The sequence below is a fragment of the Phacochoerus africanus genome, chromosome 2, assembly GCF_016906955.1.
Source record: "Phacochoerus africanus isolate WHEZ1 chromosome 2, ROS_Pafr_v1, whole genome shotgun sequence".
Classification (NCBI taxonomy): Eukaryota; Metazoa; Chordata; class Mammalia; order Artiodactyla; family Suidae; genus Phacochoerus; species Phacochoerus africanus.
Window position 1 is genome coordinate 182,293,875 of NC_062545.1, and position 13,259 is coordinate 182,307,133.

Here is a 13,259-nt window from a genome sequence, read left to right on the forward strand (position 1 = left end):
GCTGCTTTGGTTCTTTTTTACTCTCTATAATTGCTTAACATGCTCTGCCCCAATATTAATAATAGAGCGTTTATGGTGTTACTACACTGGTTGCAAGATAGGTAGGACTTGGGCTTTAAAATGTGGGCAAGCCTATTGATCTTATTATTTTTTTTATTATCTAAGATTCTAGGCATATAGCAGAGAATAATACAATGAATTAGTATACAGAGAATAATAAAATGAATTTTTTATCAATTTTTTTACCAAGCAGCTTAAAAAATAAAGCATTACAGATCTGATAGAAACCCCTGTCACACTCTCTGGATTCTCATCTCTTCTCTCCCTGGAGAGAACCATTCTCCTCAATTAAGTGCCTCTCATTCCCAGTTCTGTTTTTATTTTCAATTACATGTGCAAGCCATAAAAATATGTGGTATTGCTGAAACTTGTATAAATAGTATTGAGTACAACTTCTAAACTTCCTTTTTTTTTAATTTCCTGCATTTAATAGCTATAGGGATCGAATGGAATTGCTGAATGTGTTTGGCTTCTCTGTCTCCAGAGAGAAACTCATCTGTGATTGGGTAGAATCTGTCCCCAAAGGCACCTGCCTACAGTGCCATATGCCCTTTTCTACTACATGTAAGTGAAACTGGTAACTGAAATTCATATCCTTTCACCCAGAAAAAAGAGTATTCACCAAAACCCAGAAACCCCACATCCAGTTCTACCATATGAAATCCAATGATCTAAAGAGTTTTCCTCAGGCTTCTACAAAAGGGTGGTAATCAAATCTGGGTAGTGAATTCACTGCAGAATTCACTATGCCCACCTACTGTGTTTTCTAAGGAAATTAGTAGTAATGACAGACATTAGATTTGACCAATTTATTTTCAGACATTAAACATAACAAGTCTGCTAAAGCAGACCACTGAAAACACAAAGGTCTTTATTTATAGGTGAGTGAAAGAACATAAAGCCTAGATATTTTTATACCTTCCATTTTAGAAAGTGAGTAGAGGGGTAGAGAAATAAGAGTAAAAACATGAGCTGGGTTTTAAAAGTCCTTCTAAGGATTCAAAGAGGCTGGTCTGAGAAAGATACGTGAGAGTCAGATTTAGACCAGGACACTCCCTGAGGGAGACAGCTGATGTGATTCTGGCCTCTGCCCAGATAGAGTCAAGCGGCTGACATTTTATACCAGGCAAGTTCAGCAGCTGCTACTGAGGAGACAGACACTTAGTGCTCTAGAGATTCACAGAGGGATGAATTCAGGGAGGAGAGGATCTCAAAGACTACTGTTGATTAGGTCTAACCAATGCCTGGATCAGAGGAAAAGGTGAAATCCTAGAAATATAACCACAGAGAAAAGAAAATTGCTTGTGTGGTATTTAGGACAAGCTATACATAGATCAAGTTCAGAAAATTTTTTATCTGCAAGAAAAAAAATTTTTTTATAAGTAATCCTTCCTTTTCCCCACCCCGGAACAAGGACTTACACTTTGTTACCATATACAATTTCCCATTTCGGTTCTGCAAATAGTCCTTCAGTGGAAGAGGACCCAGGAAAGAACATAAGAAGTATAAAGGAAGCAAGGTAAGATGCCAGATTAGTATAGCATATTTCTAAAACTTTTGTCTTTTGTCTTTTTTAGGGCCGCACCCTTGGCATATGGAGGTTCCCAGACTAAGGGTCAAATCAGAGCTATAGCCGCCGGCCTACATCATAGCCACAGCAACGCAGGATCCAAGCCGCATCTTCGACCTACACCACAGCTCGTGGCAATGCCAGATCCTTAATCCACTGAGCAAGGCCAGGGATCAAACCTGTGTCCTCATGGATACTAGTTGAGTTTGTTAACCACTGAACCACAACGGGAACTCCATGTTTCTAAAACTTTTAAGAATCAATCAAAATATAGCGTCTTAATGTGTTTATGACCTAGTTAGGTAACATGGTGATCAATAATCTTAAAAAAAATTAAAGTCTGAAGGTTTTGGAATCACAAGAATAAGTGGCCAGGGAGATTTAAAAAAAGTTCAGGCGCGATGTTTTACCTTCAGACACCAAGTTGAAGGTAGCATCACAATACAACTACAATGGGGAGTTCCCTGGGGGTAGGAGCTTTCACTGCAGCCTACACTCAACCCCTCGTCAGGGAACTGAGATCCCACACCAAGCCACTGCATGCCTCAGCCAAACAAACAAACAAACAAACAAAAAATACAACTGCAATGGAGATTTCAGCTTAATGATGTAAAGTACCCTAGATAATTATAAATGGGCTTAGTTTAAGCACTGAGGGCCATGGTGCAGCAATGCCCTAGCTGCAAGGGGAATGAACAACTTATTGGGAGAGAGAGAGAGGGCACATACTCAGTGGACGCACTGATTCAAAGTATGCTTATGGGTCGCCGAGTCAGAACCACCTCCCAAGTTCCCTCAGGTCATGACTGTACTGACAACCTTTACAGATTTTCCTTACCTAAGTATGTCACTGATAGTAATTTCAGGGATAAACTTTTGAAGGTGCTTCACTGTTGCACTGAGAAAGCAGGCTTTGTACATTTCATTAACTCCATAGGAAAAGTTCTGGAACACCAGTTTCATCAAGCCACTAAAAACAAAGAAAATAAAATCTCCATGAGAGAAGGGAATTCCTTATTTTATTATAAAACACTTTATACTATTAGATTGGGGGAGCAGCACAGAAATCTAGTAAAGTCAGAAAAACCACGTATTAAAAGAAAATCAAATTTTGGCCAATGTAAGAAGAAAACTTCTTCCTTCCAACTCCACAAATAAACATCTTTCAAACTCAAATTCCCAGGGAATTCTGGTTTCAAACTAGGATTCAATAAAGCCTGCCAGCATCAAAGCTTTCTAATGCAATGGTACACGCTTTCAAAACACACCTAAAAGGCATTACCGATCTTTAAATCCGGGCATTAAACATGTGGGACACTTAGCCTACTTTTCTTTAGTCAGCCAGAGGTAAGATACTCTAGTAAGAAGAGATGCTCCAATGGGACTCTGTAGGGCCTATGTATATGTGTTTTCACAAGCACACATGCCAGAAGCCCCATTCCAAACCTGTTTCAGAATCTGCGCAGGGTGAAACTAAAGTATAGCTTCAAAAGCTTTCTAGTGATATTGATGATGTGAAACCCTCTGGAAAATGAACTGCTAAAAGAACAAAATACTTCATTCTTTCTTTTTTTAATTTTTTTTTTTTTCTTTTAGGGCTCCACCTGTGGCAAAGGGAAGTTCCCAGGCTAGGGGTCGAATCAGAGCTACAGCTGCTGGCCTACACCACAGCCACAGCAACACCAGATCTGAGCAAAGTCTGCAACCCGCGCCACAGCTCACAGCAATGCCAGATCCTTAACCCACTAGCAAGGCCTGGGATCAAACCCGTTTCCTCAGGGATACTAGTTGGGACTGCTTCCCCTGCACCACAAAGGGAACCCCCCCTTTTTTTCTTTTCTTTCTTTTTTTTTTTTTTTGGTCTTTTGTTCTTTTAGGGCCGCACCTGCAGCATATGGAGGCTCCCAGGCTAGGGGTCTAATCGGAGCTGTAGCCACCAGCCTACGCCACAGCCACAGCAATGCCAGATCTGAGCCACATCTGTGACCTACACCACAGCTCTTGGCAATGTTGGATCCTGAACCCACTGAGCAAGGCCAGGGATTGAACCTGCAACCTCATGGTTCCTAGTCAGATTTGTTTCCGCTGAGCCACGACAGGAACTCTGGAACCCCCCCACCCACCTTTTTTTAAATGGCTGTACGTTCCAAGCCACAGCTGAGACCTATGCTGCCGCTGTGGCAATGCAGGATCCTTTAACCCAGTGTGCCAGGCCAGGGATCAGACCTGTACCTCCACAGTGACCCAAGCCGTTGGAGTCAGATTCTTTACCCACTGCACCACAGAAGGAGCTCCCTTCATTTCTTTAAAATAGCAAACAATCTGCACTCCAGTTCAACAAAATAGTATTTTAGTTTTTTACAAAAGGAAGTAACTTTAGTTATCAGCAGTTTCTCCAGAGGTTTTCACAATCATGGTGACTGGCCTGAAATAATCATATCAAAGTAAACTACTGACTTTTTTTTTTTCAAACTCAACTAGAAGGTTATCAAAACAAGATCTGGATTGTCAGATGTGTTATCACTCTTGGCTCTTGGTCTTGTTCTTTTTAACCAAGACATCACCCTGGCTCATCAAAATTGTCTTGAAGTAGTTAAAATGCTAGGTTTATTCCACAAAGCTCTTAATTTGGATTAATTAAAAAAACCAATATATCAATTACAAACTTGAGGATTTGCCCATTAAACAGAATATTAAGAAAGAAAAAATTTCCCATATTAAAAATATAAGCACATAAAATCATTTTTTTAAGGAAATAAAATTACCTCTTGAGAATTATATCCATAATATCTCTGGCACTGAAGTCAAAGGGTCTGTAGCCCTCGCGTTTAAAGGCAAGAACTGCATTCGGCCCTAGCCAAATACTGCCATCCATCCTTGGTGTGAAGTGAACTCCTAGGAAAGGAAATCGGCTATCGGGGACCTATGGATTTAACACAGCAAAGAACTATTAGCCCCATTTCATACTGCATTTAATTACATATGCCAATACTCAACTGCAACATAAAACACTTTCTTCCCATGCATTTAATTTGCATTACTTTTGATCTGAACTCAGATATACTTTTCTATTTACATGCTTCTGCCTCGAAATACCACACAGGAAACCTGATGCTATGACACTAATGCATTGTCCCATCTATTCCTCCTTCTGAGTAAAGAAAAAAAAAAAAAACTGTCCTACTTCAGGTTATTTATTTCCTACCTCTGCCCACCCTCCACCCTCCCCCTCCCCCCAACTAGAGACATACGTGGCTGACAAGTAAAATCAGAACTGCCAGAAAAAAACACCTTCATAGCTCAGGCTTTTGTAAAGTGGGAATGTAACAGGGTGAAGCAGATGAAATGTAGGTTTTGGCAAGGTGAAAAATATTAAATAGCTGAATATTGGTACTTCAACCTAGTAGTTCCAGAACAAAGAATGAACTTTTCATTGACGTGGCCCTGTCTTCTTTTCCATGAAGCTAGAGAGTAGCCACATGTCTTTAGTTTTCTGCACTTACAGACAGTGAACTGAGAAAGAAGGCTGGGATCTGGGCATGATATAAGGGAAAGTTCTCTTACGAGTACCCCTTTCACCAGAGAGAAGGAAGAATTGGGTTCTTTCTGACAGACCTTCCCATGGTGCACTCAAGCCTTCATGTACTTGTGGACAAGTAATTATAATTGAATGACTATGTTATCAGAATAAAGAGTTAGGGACTTAACCACAAAAGAAACAGGTGAAATGTTTACACCAAAAGCTCTTCAAAACGTCTCTTCTTTTTTAAATAAACTTTATTGGAGTATATTTGACTTACAATGCTGTGTTAGTTTCAGGTATACAGCAAAGTGAATCAGTTATACATATACATATATCCATTCTGTTTCTCCATATAGGTTGAGAAGATTATGGAGAATACTGACTAGAATGTTGAGTAGATTTCCCTGTGCTATACAGTAGGTCCTGGTTAGTTATCTATTTTATATACAGTAGGGTGTGTGTGTTAACTCCACTCTCCCAACTTATCCCTCCCCACCATGGTTTCTCCTTTGGTAATCATAAGTTTGATTTCAAAATCTGTGAGTTTGCTTCTGGGTTTTTTGGGGGGTGGGCTGCAGCTGCAGCATATGGAAGTTCCCAGGCCAGGGGTAGAATTGGAGCTGCAGGTGCCACCCTATACCACAGCCACAGCAACACCAGATCCAAGGTGCCTGTGCCAACTACATTGCAGCTCATGGCAACCCTGGATCCTTAACCCATTGAGTGAGGCTAGGGATTGAAATCATATCCTCATGGATATTAGTCGGGTTCATTATCCGCTGAGCCACAAGGGGAACTCCTGTTTCTGAACTATAAATAAGTTCTTTTGTATCATTTTTATTAGACTCCACATATAAGTTTTATCATATGAAAGTATCTCTTACGTCTAGCCCCAGGAAAAGTTTTTGTTTCATTCCCTTTTTGCCCACAACCATCTTGAGAAGGCAGAAGTATCATTACCTACCGGATAAATATTTCCTTTTACAAGATAACGTTTTTCTGGTTTCAAGAGCAGGTAATCTCCCCGGAATGGTACAATTCGAGGATTGGGATTGCAGCCACTCAGCTCTGAAATACGGTCCGAGTAAAGTCCTGCACATGTCACAACATACTGACAACGAACCTCCTCTCCCTAGTGCAAGGGAAAAGAAGTGTTACTTGTGGGAAAAAGAAAGAAAAGGGATAGAAAAGATGGTAAGGGTACAGATGCGGATTTTTGTTTTCTTTTTATTCCTTTTAAAAGAGGAAATTAAATACAAATATCAGCAAAGTAAATTCTCAAGCATTTAGATGGCAGCTAGATACTTAGGATCGTGCCACACAAGAGGATGTTACCTTAAATTGTGTACTTTAACCTAGAGATAACAGTGGCTGACCTAGCAAGGATCTCTAACAGGACACACACACACCCCTATTTTAGTAAGACTGAGCATGGAACTTCTTAACTACTTGTGGCATGAAGAAGCAAACTCAACTTAGGTGGCCCCCAACCATGCTGGCCTCCTTGGTATTTCAGACAGCTTCTCCTGTCTTATCTAGGAGTAATTATCCTGTTACTCTTAGGTTGCTTCACACTCAGTAATCTTGCTCAATTCCAACTGTAATCTACCCAACAACCAATTCCGCCTTCCTGATAATTATCTACTATTCAAACTGAGGCTATTTTTGAAAACTCATCCATTCAATCCACATTAACTGAGAACACACACTAGAGTCAAGGTTTGCTTTAATGACTTAGGACACTGTTAATCTTAGGCTGCTGTGTTTTCCCAAAAATTTTATTTTGTGATTATCATCTATATATCTTTAGCTTTATCCTGCCAAGGTTAACCAATTTGCAACTCTATTTCCTAAATAATTTCACATAACCCTAATTCACTACCATACTCTAATTTCTATCGCTTTATTTCTTCTACAGTAAACAACAAACACCTCTTGCTCCAGGTAATTTCTTGTTCCTAGATTTCCTTCCCAGAGGACCTGTTTCTGAAGTCTTGGTGTTTTCACCTGCCTCAATGTTCTCTTTCTCTCTAGCCCTTTCTGATTCAGCCTTATTTTGTCTCTGTATGCATCCTATTTTTGCCTACCTACAAAGGTAAGCCTCTTTTCAAGAGTTATACAAGTCATCCTCTGGCAAAAATCAGATGAAACTTCATTGTGGTGAATTCAAATTAGCTAGACTAACCCATGAAAGTTTTTAAAACACTTGAAGTCAAAAGGACTATGTCAACAAAAACAAAAACGCCTTCTTCTAAGGTGTTTAATATCTTTCCTGTTCATCTAGAGTTATATACCGGAAATACAAGAAGTATTTTTTTGTGATATAAATCTACCAGTTCCTGCTTGAGAGGCCAGCAATTCTTCTGTTCTTGGAACATAAAATGAAGAAAAGCCTCACAATAAATGTTAAGATAAGAGTATTTGTAGAATGGTACCAAAATGCAATAACCGAGAAGTTCTACTTTAAAAACTCAAAGAATAGTTCCAAAGAAAGAAATGATTAAAATTTGTCACAAGGAGTTTCTGTCATGGCTCAGCAGTTAAAGAACCTGAATAGCATCCATGAGGATGCGGGTTCACTCCCTGGCCTCGCTCAGTGGGTTAGGGATCTGGTGTTGCCATGAGCTGTGGAGTAGGTTGCAGATGTGGCTTGGATCCTACATCGCTGTGGCTGTGGCATAGGCCAGCGGCTACAGCTCAGATTCGACCCCCAGCCTGGGAACCTCCATATGCCAAAGGTGCAATCCTAAAAAGACAAAAAAAAAAAAAAACTGTCATAAGTCTCTGAAATTAGTTTATGCTATCCATGAAACAATAAATTCAGCAGCACATTAATTTCATGTCCAAAACGGAAATTTTGAATTTCCAATGAGTGATATATTTGTTCAATAATAATTTCTTCAAAAATAAACTATGTATCTCTATTGCCATTTCATAAGTGAAAAATACTTTCCCCATATGCAATCTATAAATCTTTAGTTTGCAATCCTCTCCCAAAAGTTTATCTTAAAAATTCCTTTTAACCTGTCATAAAAGCATATTCAACTTGGTAAGTTGACTCAAAATTTAAAATTCGATTATTTAACTGTACGAAGGGAAAAATGCCAAAATAAAAAGCAACTATAGCAACTGTGAGTTAAATATGTATCCAATGGTTTCCCATAGGCCCCTGCATACCTTGCCATACTCTAGTGAAAATATTCCTTAGATGAGGGCAGGGGCAGAAACAGGCTTTCAGTCCTTTTTTTTTTTTTTTTTTAGCTTTATAAAAGTTTTTAGTAAATGTTTCCATCAGTTTATTTTAGGTATTCCTTAAAAAGAAAAAAATCACAGGTTTAATGCTAATACTTTAAAATAATGTACACCAAAGAAAGCCAACTCTCACTCATGCTACAAGTTGGTCTATGTTCTCTTTACTTTTGTTCGACAGATAATCTTCAATAATTTCTGCAAAGGGATTTCTCTTCGACAGAGTACATGCACAAGGTGAAAGTGGCCAGCAACTTTATGAAAATAATCCGAACCATACCAAGAGAAGCCCATTGCTACTTAAGCCCCTCCCCTAGTCACATTCATCACTAACAAACTCCACAAAAGTCACTACCTCTTGAATGAGCAAAAGGTTTAATCTCTCCTCGTCACTTGGTGCTTAAATAATTGTCTGGAAAATTCTCTTGAAGTTGGTATCTGTTTTAGAGAGCTCTTTATATCCAATATCGTTTTAATCTACTGGGACAACCAAGCCCACACCATGAGGTCTGTTATGGTTTTATCTCCATGTTTCAGCTTCATGGTTCTTTGTTCCAATGAGTAATCCAGTTCTCTGGCTACTTCCTTAAGCTTTTCATCTATATTTTTCAAGAGACTAGTTTTCTTTTTATCTGTTACTTAAGTTTTTTCATCAATAATAATTTGACTGCAGCAAACACTTTATCTCCATTTTGACCAATTACACAATTTTTCCTTGCTTCATCTATACAAAAATATACAGGAAGTTCATCAGGAGACTCCCTGAAATACATGGGGAACAGAGTTTTCTTAGCTCCAATATTAGTGGTCTGGAACTCAGGAGGGTCACAGTAAAATCTCCAGTGAAAGTTAAAATCAGGCTTGCTGATTTTTTGTTCATTATATTTTCTAGCAAGAGTATTGTAAAGGCCTACTCACTAATCGAAGCCCAGGCCTTGCAGAAAAGTGAAATCAGCTGCCTTCCCAGGATCAAATTCTTTACAGAAGTTTCAGAAGTGATAGATCTTCAGGCAGAGAAAGCTTATAATGAATTTCAATTTTTTTTTCTTTCTAAAGTCACTGGAGACATCAGCTTCACAGGATTTACTCTTCACCTCAATTGTTTTTTCACACTGCTGCCCCTCCCCACCAGGTCTGCACTTCCACCGCTACTGACCATTCTGCTTTTTAATGCTTTTTTGAATGGAGACCTGTTTGCTCTGCTAGGTGACACAGCAGCCTTGATGGTAATCAAAGTGTGTGGCCTATAGCAATGTTTTATGGAGACTCTGATAGGTCCCTATAGGTGGAATCACAGCACAAAACCTTAGGATTTGGGAAGAAAGTCATACCACCCTCTGGAGGTAATTATCCTCCTTTTGAGAAAGTGCTTCTGCCTTTGACTCAACACTTGACTACAGGTCACCAAGTTACCATGTGAACTACTCATAATGAACCAGGTATTGTCTGAGACACCAAGCTGCAAAATTGGGTGTGTACACAAAGCACTCTGTCATCCAAAAGAAATAGAATATTCAAGATTAGGGTTGTATGGTCCTGCAGGCACATAAAAGTGGCTCAGATCCCCATGTCCTCTACTCCTGCTAAATGACCTCCTCCTCTCAAACTGCCCCATGAACATTCTCTATGATCAGCTGACCAAGAAGAAAAAAAATCAAGCCTGGTTTACAAATGGTTCTGCACAACATTCTGGCACCTCTAATGGCTATAGAACCAGATCTGCACTCAAGAGTGGCCTGAAGGACTGTGGTGAAAGGAAACCTTCCCAGTGGGCAGAACTCTGAATGCCATACTTGGTTATCCTCCCTAGAAGAAGGGATGGCTAGAGGGGTGGATCTACACTGCTTCATGTGCAGTGACTTAATGCTTTGTCTGGATGGTCAGAAAAAGGAGCTCTGGAGAAAAGACATGTGAATGGACCTCTCCAAAGAGGCTCAGATAAGAAAGATATTTGAGTTTCATGTGAATGCTCATGGCAGAGTGATCGTGGAAGAGGAAGATTTTAATAATCAGTGGAGAGAATGACCTGCTCTGTGGATATTAGCTAGCCTCTTTCCCCGGGCACCTCTGTCCTCACCTGATGGCCTCATTAACAAAATGGTTATGGCAGTAAGAAAGTTCAGCAACATGGACTGACTAGAGCTGATCTGTTTACAGCCACTGCTGAATGCTCAATCTGCCAAGAGCACAGATCAACAGAGCCACTCATATGGTTCCTGGACCACTTCAATCAAAAACAAAAGGCAGCATTCAGTCCTTACTGGAACAGACTTGCTCTGCATATACATCTGTCTTTCCTGCCCACAATGTTTCTGTGAAAACTGCCATCCACGAACTTATGGGATGCCTTATTCACTCTTACTGTATTTTACCAGAAGCATTACTTCTGATCAGAGAATTTATTTTACAGGAAATGAAGTGTAACAATAGGTTCATGCTTGTGGAATGCACTGATTTTACCATTTTCCTCACCATCCCGAAGCTGCTGGGTGACAAAAAAGTAGAATGGGCTTTTGAAGATCCAATAAAAGCACTAGCTGCCTGGCAACATCTACAGGGCTGGGACAATGTCTTCTAGGGTTCTCTACATGCTCTAAACCAGTGACTAATCTATGGGGTTGTTTCTCCCATTGACAGGATTCACAGGGCTAGAAATCAAGAAGAAGAAATATGAGTAGCTCCTTACTGTTACGATAATCCACTAGTGAAACTTTTGTTTCCTATCCCTCCAACTTTCGGCTCTGATGGTCTAGAGGTCATAGTTCCCAAGGGGGAAATGCTTCCAGTAGAGAATAAGCAATGGTTCCATTAAGCTGGAAATTGATATGGACACACCTGACTATTTGGGGTTCCTCTTACCTGTGAATCAATAGGAGACGGGATTACTATACCAAATGGGGTCTTGACTCACAAGGAGAAATGGAGTTGCTAGCACACAGAAGGCTTGGGGATGACGAAGAGGAGCATGTCTGGAATGCAGTTCTCCCAAGATATGTCTTAGTTTCCCCAAGTATTATTTATTTATTTTATTTTATTTTCTCATTATACCTGGTTTACAGTGTTCTGCCACTTTTCTACTGTACAGCATGGTGACCCAGTTACACATACAGGTTACAATCTTTTTTCTCACATTATCATGCTCCATTGTAAGTGACTAGACATAGTTGCCAGTGCTATACAGAGGGATCTCATTGCTTATCCATTCCAAAGGCAATAGTCTGTATCTATTAACCCCAAGTTTCCAATTCATTCCACTCCCTTCACCTCAGCAACCACAAGTCTATTCTCCAAGTCCATGATTTTCTTTTCTGTGGAAAGGTTCATTTGTGCCGTGTATTAGATTCCAGACATAAGTGATATCATATAGTATTTGTCTTTCTCTTTCTGACTTACTTCACTCAGTATAAGAGTCTCTAGTTCCATCCATGTTGCTGTACATGGCATTATTTTATTCTTTTTATAGCTAAGTAGTATTCCATTGTGTGTGTATATATATATATATATATATATATACCACATCTTCCTGATTCAATAATCTGTCAATGGACATTTAGGCTGTTTCCATGTCTTGGGTATTGTGAATAGTGCTGCAGTGAACATGCAGGTGCATGTGTCTTTTTCAAGGAAAGTTTTGTCCAGATATATGCCCAGGAGTGGGATTGCTGGGTCATATGGTAGTTCTATGTATAGTTTTCTAAGGTATCACCATACTGTTTTCCACAGTGGTTGTACCAATTTACATCCCCACCAACAGTACAGAAGGGTTCCCTTTTCTCCACACCCTCTCCAGCATTTGTTATTTGTAGACCCATGTATTATTATAAAAGTTAATGGAAACTACCACAGCCCCAAACAGGCAGGGATGCTAATGGTACAGACAGTTCAGGAAAGAAAGTCTGAGTTACCCCACCAGACTAGGAACCATGACCAGCCGAGATGCCTGCCAAGGGCAAAGGGACTATGGAATGAGTAGTGGAAGAAGTAAATTATAAATATCAGCTATGACCACATGATTGAAAGAAATGAAGAGTGTAGTAGCTATAAGTACTTCCTCCTTTGAAATAAATATAATTGTCTATATATTACCCAATTCTTTCTTTATCCTCATTGTTATGGACTGAATTGTGTCCTTCCCAAATTCACACATTGAAGCCCTAACTCCCAATGAGACTGTATTTGGAGACAGAGCCTTTAGAAAGGTAATTAAGGTTAAATGAGGTCACAAAAGTGGAGCCCTAATCTAATAGGGCTGGTGACCTTATAGGAAAAAGAGATACCAGGGATTGCTCTCTCCTGCTCTTTCTCTGCATGTGTACATACCTATGAGGGCAGAGGGAAAAGGCAGTCATCCACAAAGCTGAGAAGAGAGACCTCACTAGAAACCAACCCTGATGGTATCTTGATCTTAGATTTCTAGAACTGTGAAAAACTGAATTTCTGTAGTTCAAGTCACCCACACTATGGCACTCTGTTACGGCAGCCCAAGACCACCAGCACACCCGTCTCTGTCATGTCCCCATAATTAACACAGGGTTTCTCAACTTCAGGACTATTGACATTTGGGCCAGATACCTCTTTGTTGCAGGGGCCTGTCTCTTGCATTGTAGGATGTTTATCAGCATCCCTGGCATCTACTCACCAAAGGCCAGGAGCACTGCTTGCTCCCATCAGTTGTGACAATAAAATTATCTCCAGGCATTGCCAAGTGTCTCCTAGGGGGCAAAATCACCTCCAGTTGAAAACTACTGATTTAATATAAGATGCTTAAATAGTGGTTAACCTCATATCTCAGAATTTAAGTTATAGGATCTCCAAGGGAGAGTATGACTCAGCTAGGAAAGAAAGGAACATTAATGA

General features: G+C 39.9%; 1 protein-coding gene and 1 pseudogene across 1 annotated transcript in view; both read right to left on the reverse strand.

The window, feature by feature from the left end:
- L2HGDH (L-2-hydroxyglutarate dehydrogenase) overlaps window positions 1-13,259 on the reverse strand; it is a 47,008-nt gene that overhangs the window by 6,000 nt on the left and 27,749 nt on the right. The window contains exons 7-9 of the mRNA XM_047767277.1: window positions 6,118-6,285; window positions 4,396-4,553; window positions 2,469-2,600 (exon numbers count right to left, since the gene is read on the reverse strand). Coding sequence (XP_047623233.1) covers window positions 2,469-2,600; window positions 4,396-4,553; window positions 6,118-6,285 — 458 coding nt within the window. The remainder of the gene's footprint in view (window positions 1-2,468; window positions 2,601-4,395; window positions 4,554-6,117; window positions 6,286-13,259) is intronic.
- On the reverse strand, window positions 8,471-13,004 carry LOC125121446 (histone PARylation factor 1-like; annotated as a pseudogene).